At 54.8% G+C, this 17,833-nt stretch overlaps 7 protein-coding genes across 7 annotated transcripts; 3 read left to right on the top strand and 4 right to left on the bottom strand.

Annotated features, from left to right (window-relative positions):
• Window positions 1–55: 55 nt before the first annotated feature.
• COL26b_003648 (uncharacterized protein) lies at window positions 56–1,787 on the top strand (the record flags this gene model as incomplete). The annotated part of the gene is made up of 2 exons (XM_053176541.1): window positions 56–766; window positions 816–1,787. 2 exons carry the CDS (start codon window positions 56–58, stop codon window positions 1,785–1,787), a joined length of 1,683 nt encoding a protein of 560 aa, XP_053039628.1.
• Window positions 1,788–2,141: 354 nt separating this feature from the next.
• On the bottom strand, window positions 2,142–2,917 carry COL26b_003647 (uncharacterized protein; the record flags this gene model as incomplete). The annotated part of the gene is made up of 2 exons (XM_053176540.1): window positions 2,142–2,467; window positions 2,536–2,917. 2 exons carry the CDS (start codon window positions 2,915–2,917, stop codon window positions 2,142–2,144), a joined length of 708 nt encoding a protein of 235 aa, XP_053039627.1.
• Window positions 2,918–3,609: 692 nt separating this feature from the next.
• On the top strand, window positions 3,610–4,495 carry COL26b_003646 (uncharacterized protein; the record flags this gene model as incomplete). The annotated part of the gene is made up of 3 exons (XM_053176539.1): window positions 3,610–3,749; window positions 3,802–3,907; window positions 3,959–4,495. The coding sequence occupies 3 exons, from the start codon at window positions 3,610–3,612 to the stop codon at window positions 4,493–4,495; spliced, it is 783 nt and encodes a 260-aa protein (XP_053039626.1).
• Window positions 4,496–4,604: 109 nt separating this feature from the next.
• On the bottom strand, window positions 4,605–6,817 carry GLA1 (glycoside hydrolase 15 protein; the record flags this gene model as incomplete). Its single annotated transcript, XM_053176538.1, has 6 exons — window positions 4,605–5,683; window positions 5,745–5,876; window positions 5,927–6,000; window positions 6,051–6,198; window positions 6,246–6,467; window positions 6,523–6,817. 6 exons carry the CDS (start codon window positions 6,815–6,817, stop codon window positions 4,605–4,607), a joined length of 1,950 nt encoding a protein of 649 aa, XP_053039625.1.
• A 2,322-nt stretch (window positions 6,818–9,139) lies between these two features.
• COL26b_003644 (uncharacterized protein) lies at window positions 9,140–11,156 on the top strand (the record flags this gene model as incomplete). The annotated part of the gene is made up of 2 exons (XM_053176537.1): window positions 9,140–9,965; window positions 10,024–11,156. 2 exons carry the CDS (start codon window positions 9,140–9,142, stop codon window positions 11,154–11,156), a joined length of 1,959 nt encoding a protein of 652 aa, XP_053039624.1.
• Window positions 11,157–11,438: 282 nt separating this feature from the next.
• COL26b_003643 (uncharacterized protein) lies at window positions 11,439–12,089 on the bottom strand (the record flags this gene model as incomplete). Its single annotated transcript, XM_053176536.1, has 1 exon — window positions 11,439–12,089. One exon carries the CDS (start codon window positions 12,087–12,089, stop codon window positions 11,439–11,441), a length of 651 nt encoding a protein of 216 aa, XP_053039623.1.
• A 1,364-nt stretch (window positions 12,090–13,453) lies between these two features.
• On the bottom strand, window positions 13,454–17,174 carry COL26b_003642 (uncharacterized protein; the record flags this gene model as incomplete). The annotated part of the gene is made up of 4 exons (XM_053176535.1): window positions 13,454–13,665; window positions 14,525–15,169; window positions 15,276–16,235; window positions 16,352–17,174. 4 exons carry the CDS (start codon window positions 17,172–17,174, stop codon window positions 13,454–13,456), a joined length of 2,640 nt encoding a protein of 879 aa, XP_053039622.1.
• Between the last annotated feature and the right edge of the window lie 659 nt (window positions 17,175–17,833).

Raw genomic sequence — 17,833 nt, 5'->3', positions numbered from 1 at the left:
CCGTGACGGCATCTGCACGAGACACGCGCATCCGACCACGACGGCGTCGCCCAACATGGAGATCGACAGCGCAGAAACGAAGACGATATCTCGGAACAACACACACGATAATGGCGCCGTCCAGGTGAAGCAGCGTACGGCCCTCGGCCCGCGAGAGGAACGCGAGAAGCGCGAGAAGCTCGAGAGGATCCGCCGGCAGAGGGAGGCGAACAAGGCGTACGGCCGCGGCAAGAGCGTCAACGTCAAGAACATCAAGGACAAGAAGCTGCGCACCAATCTGTCGCGACTCGAGAACAAGTACCGCGATGCCGCCAACAAGGCCAAGGATGCCGAGATCCTGCTCGAGAACACTGGCGGGTTCCTCGAGGCCGAGACGGAGCTCGAGAGGACGTACAAGGTTCGCCAGGACGACATTAGCGAGGGCGTTGCTGTTTCGACAGCCCAGAAGCGCTTTGAGCTGAAGCTTGAGGAACTTGGGCCGTATCTGGGCGAGTACACTCGTAACGGAAGGGAGCTGCTGCTGGCCGGTCGCAAGGGTCACGTCGCGACGTTCGACTGGAGGGAAGGCAAGCTGGGTTGCGAGATCCAGCTTGGTGAGACGATTCGAGATGTACGGTGGCTTCACAACAACCAGTTCTTCGCTGCTGCGCAGAAGAAGTATACCTACATCTACGACAGGAATGGTGTCGAGATCCACTGCTTGAGGAAACATACGGAGGTCACGCATATGGAATTCCTTCCGTACCACTTCCTCCTCGGTACAGTAGTAAGTACAGCTGACGACTTGTTTCTCTGGACCTTGCTAATTGTCATAGGCGGCGACTGGCTGGCTCAAGTACCAGGACGTTTCCACCGGCAACATCGTCGCCGAGTATCCCACCAAACTCGGCCCTCCGACATCGTTGACCCAGAACCCTTGGAACGCCGTTCTCCATGTCGGTCATCAGAACGGTACGGTCACTTTGTGGTCACCCAACCAGTCAGAGCCTCTCGTCAAGCTGCTGGCTCACAGAGGCCCTGTGAGGTCAATGGCCATCGACAGGGAAGGTCGCTACATGGTCTCGACCGGTCAGGACTGCAAGATGGCCGTCTGGGATATCAGAATGTTCAAGGAGGTGAACAGCTACTTCACAAGACAACCCGCGTCATCGGTGGCCATTTCCGACACCGGTCTTACGGCTGTTGGCTGGGGAACCCAAACCAGCATCTGGAAGGATCTTTTCAATAAGAACGATCCCGTCCAGCAGAAGGTGCAGAGCCCCTATATGGCGTGGGGTGGCGAGGGCAAGCGCATGGAGCGGGTGAGGTGGTGCCCGTTCGAGGATGTTCTCGGCATGGGTCACGACGAGGGATTTTCGTCCATCATCGTTCCCGGCGCCGGAGAGGCCAACTTCGACGCCCTGGAGGTCAACCCATTCGAGACCGCCAAGCAGAGACAGGAGGCCGAAGTCAAGGGACTGCTGAACAAGCTCCAGCCCGAGATGATTGCCCTGGACCCCAACTACATTGGCAACATCGACCTGAGGTCGGAGAAGCAGCGTCGGGAGGAGAAGGACTTGGACTCCAAGCCCCTGTCAATCGAAGAGGAGATCCGCAAGAGGGCGAGAGGTAAGGGCGGCGCTTTGAGCAAATACCTGAGGAAGCAGCGCAAGAAGAACGTCATCGACGAGAAGAGAATGAAGGTGGACGCTATCTGGGAGGAGCGACAGAAGGCGAGAGAGAGGAAGCACCAGGAAGTCGAGGCGGATCTAGGCCCGGCGCTTTCGAGATTTGCGCGCAAGGAATAATGGGCGGTCTATGTAAAAGTGAAAAGTTGGACCGGGAGTTGGTTGCATGTAAGAGGCGTTTAGGCATTTGCTCCCTTAGTGAACATGAATACCCGACACTGGGACGATTTATTGTACCGAACACGCTCAAGATTGACTGGCAGTGATGAGTTCTTCGTGATTGAAACGTTCACCAAATTGGACTTTTTAATCATCGATGAGACAGCTAATGCCCACATGCTATGTGAAATACAATCAAGCCCATCGCCAACTTTTGTATACCGTACACCATTACGCTCATTTCATGTATGTTCCCTGAAGTCTATGTTTCGTGCCAAGTCTTGATATCCATATACGGATTCCTTCCATTTTCGTTTACAGCAGCTTAAGGTGGCTGGTGACCTGGTCGACAAGGCTCTTCGGCGCAGGACCGACGCCGAGAACGGTCAAGCTGCCGGCCTCGATCTGCGTGCGGCCGGCGTCGGCAATAACCTCGGCGGTGATACCTAAGCTGCGCGCCTTGCCCATGAGCTCGAGCATCTCGTTCTGGTCCTTGATCTGGACAGCAATCTTGGCCTGGCCGAGGCGTTCCCAGCGGGAGAGAATCTTGGCGGCAGCAGAACATGGGTCGCGAGTGGCGGCCTTCGAGAGGGACTTGTAGCATGCGAGGGTTGCGTGGGAGGCTTGCGCCGCCATCTTGCCTGTAGGAACAATGGTTTGTAAGCTTCGGAATACTAGCAAGGGTCTTGCTCTTCGCGAGGGGACGTACCCTTGGTCATTCCCAGATCCGTCCTGACAACAAGCACAAGCTTGCACTCCTCGTTCGAATCAGCAAGCGGTGCCTTCTCCGGGTTCGGCTTCTTGGCCTTCTTCTCAGCAGTGTTGCGCTGGCGCAGACCATCACGGACGTCGGCGGCCTCGGCATTGGACCAGTTAGGCGCGTGGTCGAGGATGGTATCGTCCTCGTCGATATCAGATTCCTCGCTCTCGATGGGATCCTCCTTGTTGGCGCGAGCTTCGGCGCGCAGCTCAGGGGAGATGAGGTAGCCGCGGATCGTGTAGACACCGAGCATGAAGCCTGAGAGGAAGGCAACGAGGGTTGTCGTGATGACGGCAGCGCTCTGCCCCGTGGTGGCGTCGTGGATGGCCATTGTTGGCGTTCTTGGTTTTCTCGAGATGGGGGAGCGACGCTGGGAGACGACGACGACGATGGGAGACGGGACGCTGGGAGATAACGGCGCTGGGAGACGGCGGAAAGTTGGGATGAACTCGAGCTTTTCTTGTGGGCAGATGCAATTGGAGATGCTGCTGCAGTGATCAGCGCTGTGCCTGGCCGGATGACGCACGTCAGGGGCTTGCCTGCTGCCCCGTGTGTGGCTGAAACCCCCCTGGACTACCTGGACAGCTGCCAGGGAGCCCTTCAGCGGTTGTCTCCACCGTTGAATCTCTGGCCGTGCGAGGGAGGGGTCATGGTGGGGGTTGATTCGGAGATCTGAGCTACTGCAAGTGGTAATCTTGGATGAAGACTTGGCTCTGTCCATCTCCCGCTTACACATCTACGAGGCGGTCTGTCTAGACTGCGATATTTGGGGTGTGCCCGCCTTTACATTCACTTGGTAGGTCTTACTATTTATCTGTCAAGAGCCTTATTGTCTCTTTTCATAAGAAACCGCTTGCTTCCTCTGTCAGCAAGTCTACTGTCCGTCGTCGTTAGTACGTACACATGTCGCGTGACATAGGGAAGATAGGCGGCAAAAGATAGACAGTCTCTTTAAAATAACTCTACGTCAGAGTGCCTTGGCTAACCGTTATCAAGATTCTCGTGTCAGAAGGATCCTTCACGATGAGCGGGGGCAATAACGTGGTAATAGGCCTCAGCGGCTGCTCTTCAAGCGGCAAGACGACGTTAGCTCGCTTGCTGCGAGATATTTTCCCCAACACCTTTATCCTCCACGAAGATGACTTTTACAAGCCGGAGTCTGAGTAAGTAAAATCTGATGTCTGATATCGTTATCTGACTGACATAATCCGGTAGGCTCCCCACGAAGAATGGGCTCCTCGACTGGGACTGCCCTGAGGCCATCTCAGTGCCTGACATGAATAAGGCCCTTACTCATATCCGTGAAAATGGGACATTTCCAGTGAGTTGCGATAAGAGTTGTGGCTCTCAAGTATACTTACGGTTTGAATAGCCTTTCGTAGACTCCAAGGAGGACCAAAACTCTGTCGGAAAGTGCCCAGTCTCTGATGAAAAGATTGCTGCCATGAAAGCAAGGGTCAGCCGTTGGCTGGAACCGGGCCAGCCCGGACACGCCATCTTCACCGAGGGCAAGTTGAGAGTTTGCCTTTTCGACGGCTTCCTTCTGTACTGCAAGGAAATGGAGACTACGATGAGCCTTATCGACATCAAGCTATTTCTTCTGGTCAGCCGAGCCAAGGCACAACAACGGCGCGAGGCCCGCGATGGCTATGTCACTCTGGAAGGTTTCTGGAAGGACCCGCCTGGTTATGTTGACAAGATTGTTTGGCCTAATTATGTTGAAGCGCACCAGTGGTTGTTTGAAGAGGGCAATGTGGAGGGTAGGCTGAACGAGAAGGTTTTGCAAGAAAAGGATATCAAGGCCCAGCTCGGCAAGGGTCTAGATATCGACATGGAGACGACTTTGGAATGGACCATTGAGACCATCATTACAGAACTCGAGCGGAGGGCGACAGAGAAGGCCGAGTAATAACGTTTTACTGCTCATACTTATTCCCGACTATGTACAGGGGTTCCGTTTGTACCTATGAACCAAACCGAAACATTCCAAGCTTGGCCAAAGTTCAAGTACACGGTTATCACTGCCAGGTATCAGACTTTGTCGCCGCTGTGGTGCACGAGGGAACGGTGTAAGTGTGGTTAGGGTCGGCCTCCCAAGTCACAGTACCATCGCTGGCGACATTGATGTACTTATACTGGATAGCCTGTCCGGCCTGCAGTTCGATCGTCACAGACCAGACAGGGTTGGCAGACGTGTATCCTGAAGCACTAAGAGAAATAGCGCTGCCTGGGCTCCAGTTGCCAAGCTGGGCAGTGTTTCCGACAATCTTGATGGTCTGGCCGAACTGCGTGACAACTCTCTCGTTGAAAGTAACGAGCACCGAACCGGGACAAGATGTAGCAGTTGGAGTAGGGCCAGTTGTCGTTGCTGTGGGCGGCACACCAGTGCCCGGAGTCTGGTTGGCAGGGAAAGAGGTTGCGGTGGCGCTCGTATAGGAGCCAACGATGGAAGTGGCCGCGCAGGTGCCAGGAACAGAAGTAGCGCTGCCAACCCAGCCAGGAGGGATGACAGCGGCATGTCTCTGGGCAGCTGTCAAAAACGCGGCATACGACCAGGTAAGGTCATCTGCTGAGAGGGGCTGTCCGTTGCTTCGGGAGAACTGCTCGGCAAGAGAGCCGTTGGTCTGGGCATATGTTGCGACCACGTTCATGAAGCCATCAGCGTAGGCGCTCACCGCATTGATCAGCGATGTGTACGTCGAGGTTCCCGATGCGTAGGTGCCAGGAGCGACAGAGCCGAGCTGATCTCTGAAGAAGGCCAGGGAAGTCTGGGTCACTGTAATGGAGCCTTGTTGTTTCCAGACATAAAGAGCGTCATAGAGTTGCTCGGCAGCGGCCAATGTGTTAAGATACCAGGGGTTACCACCGTAGTAGCTGTCCTCGGGATAGCGGCCGACAGCAATGGCAGCGGACTGGGCGATGCCGTTGTTGATGGTGTAGATGGTGCGGAAAGAGTCGACTACAACCTTGTGGCTAGCCAAAGCCTTGTCACTGCATGGCTGGAAGGTGGCAGCATCACAGGCGGCCGCCGGGTCGAAGTTGTGGATGGAGGCCAGGATGACGTTGGCATCTCTGCCGGATCTGCCGTTGCCGTTGACTATTCGAGTTGAGTGTCAGTAGTCACCACTAACGGCCGGAATTCGGAACGTTGAGCTTACTGTTGGCAACCATGAAGTTACCCGATGGAGACCAGAATCTTCCCAGGAAGCACAGAACCTGAGGAGCAATGGCATCGCAGGAGTTGCAGGAAAGGCCCAATGACTTGGCAAGGGCGCTGCCCTCGACGAGAGCTGCGTCCAGTGTTAGCGTCAAGCAAATGATGAATCTCGGATTTACTAACCCCGATGCTGGCTGGCAACTGTGAAGAAAGAGCTTCCCTGAACCTCCTCCCAAAGATCGAAGCCGGTTTGGTTCCTAGAAGCGGATTAGCACCAAGTATTGGGGCCAGCACCTGCACTCCTTACCAGTACTGAGCGACGTAGTTCAAGTCATTGCGGATGACGGGCCAAAGAACAGACGAAGCGGTCGAGGAGTATCCGTTCTTTACTAGCCACTTGGCGTAACCGATGATGGCGATTGCGCGAAGAGCCGGGCCATCCCTTTGAGGTCGTCCTAGAAGCTGTCAGTATGTAATGTGTTCGAAAGTCTCTCTGGCGTACCCCAAGCCCCCGTGTAAGGGGTCAAGTTCACTTCAAACTTGGGCTCGCCAAGGCCAGAACCGTCGCTCAAGCTTCCTGAAGGGTTCGACACACCCTGGAGGCGGGCTTGAGAGGCAATGTAATTCTGGATGTTGGTCTGCAGGTTTGCGTCGTAACTGTTGGTGAAGATGTCAACCACAGCCTTGAACACGAGGCCAGCGTCTCTAGTCCAGGTGTAGAAGTCTATGACGATTAGCTGACTTCAGGGATAACCTAAGTAGACCTGGCTTTCACTTACACGGAGGATCGGTCTTGTCTGGGGAGGCAATGACGATGCCAGAACTCACACCAGCTGCATGGCAACCATTAGGACCAATGTTGCAAAGCAACTGAGCAAGGGCAATTGGGGTTTCCGTGGCGATGAAGGAGTCAACATCTCTCTTCATCACACTCGCCCCAGGGTATCCGAAGATAGTCTGGGTGGCGATGGAGCTGAGAAGAAGGGCAGAAGTGAACAACTTCATGATGGGCTGGGTGATTTCGGTTGTGTTGATTGCCAGTGCCCCTGACATGACATGTTGAAGGGAAACCATGGTGATTATATATCCCGCCGAGGCGCACGAAAAGGGTCTCTGTCCAGGGTGGTTCGATCCGATGTGCCTTGAAGGCCCGAATGCCAGAGTATCACCGAGCTGTCAAGTTGGCCTGCATTAGCCTCTTGATCCAATATTGCCCCCTTTCAGTGCTGATCGTGGACTCATGTCGGTCAAACCATCCCAGAACCAACTTTCTGTCCTCTCAGACCATCATCAGCGAGCCATCTTACCCAAAACTTTGCCCCAACTGACAATAACAGCCCCTTCTGCTCCCAACAGCTCCCCCGAATTCGATCGGCACTCCGGCCTTGTCTATGACTTCAGTCTCGTTGGTTTCCCCTCAAATTTCGGGAGTTTTTATGTCCTGCTGGGAGGGTAGCACTCAGCTACGGCTCCTACGGTATCCCACAGGGCGCACGTGGGCCAGACTGCTTGCTTTTCCAAGAGGCAACTCGGCCAAGACCAAGAAATGGCGACAGGGGTCTGAATGATGTCGGCAAGCAGATCAGACAACCTTGCCGTTCGGTCCTATCCGCCAGGAACTGGAGTGTGTTATTGGTGGTTTTGTGATGACGGACAGGTGAGATGAGGTTGGGGTTGCGGAGGTGGAGGAGACAAGGGCGTTTGCTCCCCCGCACAACCCCCGTCCCGAGGCCTAGTCTGATCGAATGACCAGACACGTCAAGCATGGCTTGATCGCCAAATTCGTCTTAGGGAAATACGTTAGCTTGTGTCTCGCTAACCTACACTGGTAGGTGCGAGGGAATGGAGCTGAATGACGGCGGAGGTTATGGATTTTGTGAGCGGATTCAACACCTGGTTGCACGAGCTCTGTTGAAGCTGTCACTGTGCAGTAAGTGTACATAATACACGCCAGACCTTCCAACTAGCTCGAAGACCCAAAGTTGCGTCATTTCGGAGAATGCCTGGATGAAGACGGACAGAGCGTTATGCGACACCCTCACCATTACCGTGCAGTAGTGTCGAGCAGCATGTGTGATGGATGGCAGGGCGGAGTCTCCTGTTGATATCGGGCCGGAGTAGGTCGACACATGTGCGAACAGCTACCCCAGATCACACGGGATGCACCCCGCACCGGCCAGCTCCCACTCTTCGACCGTTCTGACGGCCGGCCGGGATACCCAGAACGGGGATCTGCGCCGTAACCGACAAACCTTGATGCCATCTGGAAGCGGAAGGGTGGGCACCCTGATGCAGGTGCAATATCCATCGCGGAATGGTCTGCTTGGATGACAGCGCCAGGCACGAATGCGCCGAGCAACAGGCCGCAGAAAAATCTGACAGCTCTGCTGGTAGCAATTTTCATGTGCTCATCGACCCTGATGTTTTGTGAAGCGTTTTGCACTTCGCGACGGGGATCTTGGTAAGGAAGGAGCAGGCGCAAAATTTGCACTTGACCAGACCGGGCAACCACATCGTGAACTTCACCTTCTGGAAAGGGCATGCTCCCTCATCTATGAGCAGATGCGCTCTGGGCGCAATTACGACAGAGCATATGCTCGAGCAAGGCTCGTAATTACGATTTGGAAAGCCATGCCATTCTAGACGCCTTCCCGTCTGGAGATGGGAGGAAATCACGGTGGCGCAACAACAGCAAGCAGCAGACAGCAGTTTTGCAAAATCTGCGCCAGGACGATTACAGTAAAAATACCTACGAGTGAAAATATTTGGGCAAGTCATGGTTTTCCCTAACCTCATTGATCGACGATCTCGGATGAAGGGGTAGGAATATGACGTCCCCAGTACAATGTTCCACCACGCTCAAGCCGAAGCGAACATGGCTTCCCAAAGACCGGTCTCTCTTGGATCTGTCGATCGGAAGATTGACATCATGAGAATTTGATGGCTCCTTTGGTGATCGAGCTGTCGCAGTAATCAACTCTAACCCGCGGACGGGAAGAGGATCGCTGGACACAGACCCGTGTTTGTTGAAGAAAGGAAAAGAGAGAGGAAAGAAAATTCGTAAGGCTGCGATATGTACTAAATCTGCGCCCCACCTTGATTAGCTAAGCGTTGTCCAGATCAGTAGGGCGGGTCCGGCTGGATGAGCCGCAGACTTTTCTGGTTGGCCACGATGGGTGGGTCTTGCGCCGGCACTGGCCTCAGCATTCCCAGCCTTGCTAAGAAGGTCCGCTCAAGATGCCTTGATGTACCTTACCCAAATAATCTCCAAGCTCTGAACCGATCTGCGAATCCACATTTCAACTTCACTGGATTGCCGCACCTCTTATCAACGTCACCAAGAGCGCGCTATTCTAATCACCCACCCATTCGGTCTATCATCTTCCCCTCGCCAAGATGGACGCCGCGACCATCGAGGAGACGAACCGCATTCGCGTGTCGCTGGGCATGAAGCCCTTGCCTGTGCCTGGCGCCGCTCCCGCACCCGCTGAATCACGACGCGACAGATCTGGTTCCGACGACGAGGAAGCACCCAGCACACTCGAAAGCCGACAGGCGCAGGCCTACGACAACTATACAAAGGTTCGCGAAGCCGAAGCCGCGAAGCGCAAACGGGAGGAACGCGCAGCCGCCCTGAAGAGGGAACGAGATACCGCCCAGCGTTTCGCATCTTTGGAAGGCAAGGGTCTTGGTGAAGAAGATGACGGAGGCGACGTCGACGCGAAGGCCTGGTTGAAGGCGCAGAAGAAGAGGCAAAAGGCTATCGAGAAAGCGAGGAAGCTGGAGGAGGAACAGGCTGCTGCTGAAGCGGCTGCACTCGCCGCAATTGAGTACACTTCCAAGGACCTGGCTGGAGTCAAGGTGGCGCACGAGCTGGACAACTTCCTCGATGGCGACGAGCAAATTTTGACCCTGAAGGACTCGACTATCGATCAAAACGAGGAGGACGGTGATGAGCTAGAGAACTTGGACCTGAAGGCACGGGAGAAGCTGCAAGAGACACTAGATTTGAAGAAAAAGAAGCCAGCGTACGACGTTCATGCGACAGCCGATGGGGCCGAGCGCGGTATCCTTCAACAATACGACGACGAGATCTACGGCAAGAAGGCGAAGAAATTCACACTCGATGGATCCGGGGCGATAGCAGAGCTGGGTGATATCTTGGGAGAGGCGTCGGAAAAGGCGAAGATGCTGAAGAGCATCAATCTAGATGATGTCGTCCGTAAGTATTGGTCCATTTATCCGCAGCAAGCGTGTGCTGAGCTAACTTTGACTTGCAGAAGACCCCCCCACTTCAGATTACATCGACATTTCCGAGATTAAGGTCAAGAAGCCCAAGAAGAAGAAGTCCAAGTCAACAAGACAGAAGCCGGTCGATGAGGATGACATCTTCCCTACTGATGTGGCAGCAGCCGAGGACGATCTGATGGATGTTGATTCCGGCGCAATGGCCCTTAAGAAGAAGCGTAAAGTCGAGGATGACAACTTTGTCGACGACGAAGACCTACAGGCTTCTCTAGCAATCCAGCGCAAGAGCGCTTTGAAGAAGAGGAAGAGGACTCGCCCCGAGGATATCGCGAGGCAACTGAAAGGACAGGTCGACGAACCTGACAACGAGGCGCAAAGCGGCGGTGTGGTGATTGATGAGATTTCCGAATTTGTGTCGGCATTGAAGAAGCCTGATGAGGAGGAGGAACGCAAGCCGAAGAGGTCGAAGGCCGTCGAGGAGGCCGTCACAGCAATGGATGATTCGGATGATGAGGACCATCCCATGGGCGACGACTCACATCCAGAACGCGAGGAGTCTGTCGACAGAGCAAGAGCGGGATCTACAGACATCGCAACAACAGGAGTCGACGAGGAAAAGACGATCAACGCAGGTGTTGGCTCTGCTTTGGCTTTGCTGAGAGAGCGTGGCATCCTGAAGGATTCGCACGGCGCCAAGCTCAATATGAGCGAGAGGCAGAGAAGCGAGTTCCTGGCAGAAAAGAAGCGCATCGAAAGAGAGCAGGATGAGCGTGCCAGGATGCAACGTGAGCGCGACAGAAACAGCGGCCGCCTCGATGCCATGTCCACCCGAGATAGGGAAGAGCGTGCTCGACAAGCGAACGCACACCGCGAGTTGCAGGCGTCTCGCGCCGTCGACGAGCTTTTCAAAAAGGGATACAAGCCTAACGTCGAGCTCAAGTACGTTGACGATCACGGCAGAACTCTGGACCAGAAGGAGGCGTTCAAGCACATGAGTCACCAGTTCCACGGCAAGGGCAGCGGCAAGGGCAAGACCGACAAGCGACTCAAGAAGATTGAAGACGAGAAGCGACGCGAGGCGCAGAGCGTCCTCGACTCGAGCGAGAATGCAAACATGAGTTCGTCAGCGGCGAAACGGCGCGAGGCCGGTGTTCGATTACAATAAGCTATCGGGGTTTGGGAGGGTGATGAGGACCAGGACAAAAGGTGCATACCCTTAATATGTACAATTCCAAGATTGATCAGGTTTATTCCATGCTGACACAATTCGCAATCCTTCAGACTCCAGTTGGTGAGGTCCCGTTCTGATATTGCTCCATACGTTTGGGTATGAGTGTACTCCTTCGTTTGCGTGCCCACTCCTTGGCCGGCTGTCTTTCAGCCGGACCTCGGCGCCAAGTGGCTCTTTGTTGTCATCGTGATTTTCTACTACTGGTGCCCCCCTCGACTATGAGTGATCCGTCAAACTTCCCCAGCAATCTTCTCTCATCCAGCCCGGTTGAGCTGTTGCATCAAACCGCGCATTTGCGATGGGCGGTTGAGCGAGGCACTCGTATTCCCTCTGAGCCTCGTCAATAAGCCTGTAAATCTCGTCCATATCATGCGCCGTCCGCCTCTGCGGCAGCATCGTGACCTCACGCGGTGTCCCGCTGCTCTCAATCGCATCCGTGACCTCAAGCATGAGATCCTCCATCAAAGGTGACACGCACGGCGAGAAGTCCGACGAGATAGTCGACCTCGGACTCTCGGATTTTGTGCTGCTCTGGCTCAACTGCCGCCTCAGCGGCGTCACGTTTCTGGTCGCCGACACGGCCGCGGCGGCAGCTGACATGGCCAGCGCCTCGCTGCTCTGTGTCCGACATCTTTGCTGCAGCCTTGCACGGCGCTCTTCGCGGCGGGATCTGATGATGTCCCTCACGAGGTTGCCGTGCAGCTCGCAGTCCGGGGACGCTGCGTCGTGGAAGCAGTCTTTGCGGCCGCAGCCCTGGGCGAGGGCGTCGGCGTGTGTGACTCTTAGGTTGGGCATGCTGGGGCTCGGCCGCGCGACGGCCGCCCCGTGGGCGTTCATGTCCATGTTCATAATGCCGAGGCCGTTCATGTTGTGGTTGTGTGAGCTTCCGGTGGAAACGAGTCTTGACAATCTCCAAGAGTGTCGGCTGGAATATCGGACGGCTCCCGTTCTCTGTAGTGGTCACGCCGAGTATTCTTGTAACCCGAGATAGGTGCGCGCTAAGATGGAATGGTAAGTTGAAAAGACCAGGCCAAGAGTTTCCAGCAGCTCGGGAAGAGCGGCGGTTAATGTATGGCTTCACCTTTCGACTCCATGTAAATGCGAGCCCACGCGGCTTGCGTCGCCGATCGAAAACGAACACTTGCCTGAACCTTTTTTCCCGCTTGACCGCCGCCGCCTTTGAAGCAGGCTTGAGCCACTCCTGCGCTTCGTAACTGCCGTTCTTCTTAGCTCTCCCGTTTCAGAAGCGCGAGGCGCTGGCTGAGTCCGAGGGGAGTTGCTGCTAATCCTGGAAGCGGCGACACTAGGACAAAGGGCCCTTATGTACCATGTGGCTTTTGCTTACTTTGACGCCGCGCTGGGAATAAGTAAAGATACGGTAGAATGAAGGGAAAAGGTCCGGATGACACACGTGCGTAGAGAAAGACAGTGGAAAAAAGGGAAGCTGTTGTTGTGTAACTGTGTTCAATATAATAAGAAGTGTGTAATAAAGAAACGATGCCGAGATGTTTATGGTTCCCTGCTACTACACAACTACCAAAAACAAGCAAAAGCGCCTGACAGCCAGACAGTCCACTTGCCCCTGGTGATCGTGATGAGGAAGCGTTGTTGGTCACCCTGCTCCCCCAGAAACCCGGGTCTGAGCCTCCCTTGGAAATTCCAGTCTTCGTCCCCTAGGCTAATCTCCAGGAAACGGTAGCTCTGCGAACCTAATTGCATGCCAATCCTGCCCGCTCCGAAGGCTTTTACCCCCCAATCCTCGCAGCTTGCTACCCCACGATCCTTCGATGTCTGACAAGGCCGTATCTCGGCGTTCCTTGGTTCCAGAATACGTGAAAGCCCCCTCGGTGGAAATATTGTGTCTGGACCAAGTGAGGGGGGACAACCCGGTGCCGCAATGATGTGACTAGCCCGACGTCACAATCGTGACATTCCAGGCCGCGCCAGGCACGCCACACGCCGCATCTTTCATTCCTGCAACACCAATCTTGATCCCGCGATCAAATAACTCCGTGCCCTGTCCCATCGTGGGGGCAGAGGAGGGGGGGCCAGAAGCTGGCGCCGATCATCCGTCGTTTTCTTTCCCCCCTCCGCCATGCTTCTGTGACAGCTTTCCAACGCCCATGTCTGTGTCTGTGTTCCCGGCTAGTAAGACACACGAAGAAGTAAGGAAAATTGGTATCGATACAAGGGATGGTCCGTGAGATGAAATGTCAAGACAAAAAAGAAAATCAGTCACCGCCGGCCTCCGGAGGGATCTCCTTCCCCTTGATGACCGCGTCCGCGTATGAAGCCATCTCGGCTGCCCCCGCCGAGCGCCGCGTCGCGAACCACCACGTCAACGTGACGACGAGCAGCCAGACGCCCACCCAGGTGATGACCACGCGTGGAGAACGGCGCCTGCGCGGGGCGTACGGGGAGAAGGCGGCCATTTTCCTGGTAGCTGGGATGCTTCCTAACCGTAGGCGGCCAGTTTTGACGATCTCGGCCTCGTGGCGAAATATGTTCTGATGTCCGGTTTGGGGAGGGGGGGGAACTGGCGTGGGTTTTTCGTGATCGAAGGCTGGAAGGGCACAGCTCCAGACCTTTCGAGTTCTTTGTTGTTCTGTGATGTGGAAAATGATTGGTCGGCAATTGACAAGTCGGAACTCGTACAGCTGCTCAATCGGCCGAGAGTTTGAGGTGTGATGGGATTCTTGATTGCTTAACGAACGATGGAGGTTCAATGGTGGGACGTTGACGCCAGGTGTGCATCACACTGTGCCCATGCACTGTGATCGCCAGCAGCATTTCTCGACTGGAAACAACGGGCCTTTAATCTTGTTCCGGAGACTGGCTGACCACTTCCGCTTGTTAACGGTGTCTTCTGAACAGATCATTACCTGTTCCTCGATGAATCCGACTTCAAGAAGTATTCGGCGTCTTATTTTCAAACAGCTTGTTGCAAACATCGTGTTGATACTCAAGGGACTGATAAGTGTAGTGTGACTGCAGCCATGTGGCTCGTCTAGTACATTTTCGCGTGTAATTCACGTTTCTTTGCGCTTCCTGCGCTACCGCCGCCCAATTTGTTGTTGTTGACACCCAAACGCCATAAACCCAGCCCAAAAGTACTTACAAACGAATGCTCGCCCCGATTCCCTGGCCTTCGTACCAGACCGTTTCCCTCCAATTACCAATCCGAACCGATACATTCGCGCTGGCATCTAGCTTCAAAGCGCCTCCGATCGCTTTCCTCACGGCATCATAGCCCACTGATCCCATAGACCAGTCCACAGGCAACCTCGGCGTTTCCGACGTACCTGGCGGTGCCGCAAAGGGCAGGTCGTACAATATGTGGCCGACCTTCTCTGTGTGGTTGTAGTAGGCCGTCGCGTTTACCCAATCGACGTAAATAGTGTTGTAAGTCAACGGGGATACCAAAGTGAATGTCGCTGTCGAAGACAATACGTGGAACGTCGCGTCTCTAATGAAGTGACCCTTCTTCTTTCCATCTTCCTCGTCCCCGTCTCCAGGAAGGTCTAATTTGGGGGCGGCAATAGTGATGTTGAGTTTGGACAAGGCCTCGCCGATAATGGGGACCGACGGCAAAGTTCCCCGGTGTGCCTTCACGTCAAATGTGACGTTGCGTCCAGAAAGATATTCAGATATTAAATCGCTGGCGATCCTGCGACCAGCGTCGCCGTGGGTTGTGGGATCCCACTTGGCCGTGACGACCATGTTGGTGTTGTTACCCCGAACAACGTTGAGGTTCTCTGCCGTGGCGCTGCCAAGAATGGTGCCATCCTTCGCAATGTGAATGTTGACGTATGGCACAAAGGCAGAGTACGGCGTGGGATTTGTGATATTAACCAACGCCTCTAGCGTCAGTGACGTCTCAGAGGTGTCGATTATCTTGACGTCTCCAACCTGTGGACGAACGCTGCCGATCGCTTTGCCAGGCAAGGCTGCCAGAAGTCAGCTCTACCGTAACCAGGACTCATCGCGCTGGCAGGCAGGGACATATGAAAACAACCCACGATAAGACGAACAGCATCAAGAGCTAATACGGACGTTTTACTGGGATTTTGCCCTCAGCAGGGATGTCCTTCAGGACCAAATTCCCGAGGGCCGTGTTGACTTTGATGTCAACACCAGCCTTGACGTCAAGCATCACCTCCTTTCCGCCGAAGAGGAGCTTTTGCATGACGTCTGTCAACACGTCGCCGTCGGTAATGTTCAAAGGGGCGTTCTCGACGCGAGAGGTGATCTTAAGAAGCGGCTCCTTCTTCTTGGCGTCTTCGATCTTGGTAGAGTTGGCAGCTTGCCACTTCTCGAGGTTCAGCTCTCCGAGCTTCCTGTGCTGATACATGACGTCGGCTGTCGCTCGCATGTTGGTCACGTTGATGTCGAAATTCATCTCCTTTGGCAGACCGGCGAGAACCTGGACAGTGCCAGAAACTTTGGGGTTTCCGTCATCATCATCCGGGTCCGCCATCGGATCAGGGAGTTGAAAATTCACATCGGTAAGAGAGAAGCTCTTGATGAGGTTATCGAACCCTTGGCCGGGGAATGGCACAGGTACCATAATCTCTGACAAGATGTCTCCGACCCAGCCAGGGGTCTTAGAATCAGGAACCTTCCGCCCACGAACGTAGACAGTCGCAGCCTCGCCATGCATGTACTGGTCCAAGAACTTGTCCAATGGTGACGACTTCGAATTGGGACATACCCTCGTGAGGTCCTTGGGAAGCTCCCGGATGATACCCGATACGTTGGCGGTGACCTCGGCATGCGGTCTAATAGTGAGGGGTTCGGTGGTGGCGTCGGCCACAAGAATGTAGGGGTCAAAAGAGTTGCAGTTAGGAATGAGAACCTCGAATCCTAGCTCGGGCACATCAAGACTGATTGGATACTCATTGAACGCCGTGATGGCAACGTCGGCGCCAACGGCTGATCGTCCATCGGAATCTGGCACGTCTCGGAAGTTGAGTCTCGAGACATTGTACGTCGGCAGCGAGGGTATTTGTTTCGCTATACGAGGTATTAGTTTGGTGTGTTTAAGCAAAAATACAGCAAAGCGTGATCAATTCAAAGCAGAACTTTTTCTCCAAAATACAACGAAGCAAAGGAGCGATAGAGTGATTGACCTTCAAACGTCAAGATCTCGCTGACCGCGTGAGTTCCGAGCGGGAGGATTCCGGACTTGAGTGGGATATCGGCCTTTCCGAGCACCTTCAGCTGATCGAGCTTCCCATCCAGCCACTCGTTTGCGACTTTTCGATACGCTTCCGCATCTCCGGGCGACAACTCGGCGACAAAGTCCACCTTGGTAGTCTGACCGTCTACGATGCTGATTGAAAGCGGCGGTACCACGGCGGTGCCAAGCAAAACGTCGTTGTACTCTGGCAGGTAGACGCCGACCTTGGTCTGTTCGGTCCCAAGCGCCCTTACAATCCAGGTCGTCAACTTTCCTATCCTTCGAGAGGTGGGATCCTGGACTCTGGACCCGTCGAGCTTGAAGTTGGCCTGCACTCGAGCCCGTACGCCATTGGTTGTGATGGACTCGAGGGAGAGATTCGTCGGCTCGACTACAGCGGCCTGCTTAGCGTATTCCTCCACTGCTGCCGGGACGAAGAAAGCCACAAGCATGATGCAGACGGCCAGCGTCGCAAGCACGACGATGGAAATGATGGAGGCCCATGGCGTGGAGCTCTTCTTCTCCTTGAGCGATGTGTGCGATGAATGCGACCCGGCGAGCGAGGCACCGGAAATGGATGGTGGCGGTTGAGGACTTCGACAGATTTCGCAACAGAAGCTCGCCTTGTCGGGGTCGTCTCGTTCGCCGTCGTATCTAGGAGTTCCAGAAGAGCCGGACAAGAGCGGGGCCGTCTCGGACATCGAAGAGTCGTCTTCCGCCTTTCCTTTGCCCTTGGGCGTCAGGAGCGGTGTTCGTTCAGTTTCGTCGGACATTGCGAATCGAGGGGGATTCTGGTTGTGTAAATGGCGGATTATCGTAGGAGGATGGCCGTCATCGCCGTAGACCAGTGGTATTGGAGACAAGAAAGACTAACAAAAGGAAAAGGTTACAGAATGCAGAGGAAAAGGGCAGCTGAGTTTCCGATCTTGCCCAGGGATTCGGGATTCGTAATGCGTGATGATGTCAAATAACTTGGTTCATCCTGGGGAAGCGCAGCTGGGCTGGCAGTGCTGCTGAAGAGACAGGGCAGAGCCGAAGAGGTCACCTGAAACCAATGAGACGAGGTCTAGTCAGCTGGGTGAGTTGGACACAGGGAACCTTTAGGTCGAAGGGGACGGCCGAAGTGTGGATGGCCCGGGGCGGGGATGGGGATCATGTTCCCTTCTTGAGAGCTTGGATTGGAGTGCCTGACCAGCATATGCACGGCCCACCCTCCTCCTCAGGCACGCATGCGCAGCGTTGCGCAGCACCGCAACCATTTCCTCAGCCGTGTCTTGTACTGAAAATCCTCTCCACAATGCGCCGTCGAGCTGCTGACAGCTGCTGCTTCCAGCACGCTCCGGTTGCGGCCGTTTCACCGGTCCGGTCTGGGCTCCTGCATGAGCTGCCCGCTGTCAGGTCTCCGCCTGTAGCATCGCTGTGAGCCGCATCG

Source organism: Colletotrichum chrysophilum (assembly GCF_026319265.1).
Source record: "Colletotrichum chrysophilum strain AFK26 chromosome Unknown scaffold_20, whole genome shotgun sequence".
Lineage (NCBI taxonomy): Eukaryota > Fungi > Ascomycota > Sordariomycetes > Glomerellales > Glomerellaceae > Colletotrichum > Colletotrichum chrysophilum.
This window is presented reverse-complemented; position numbering and strand designations above follow the sequence as displayed.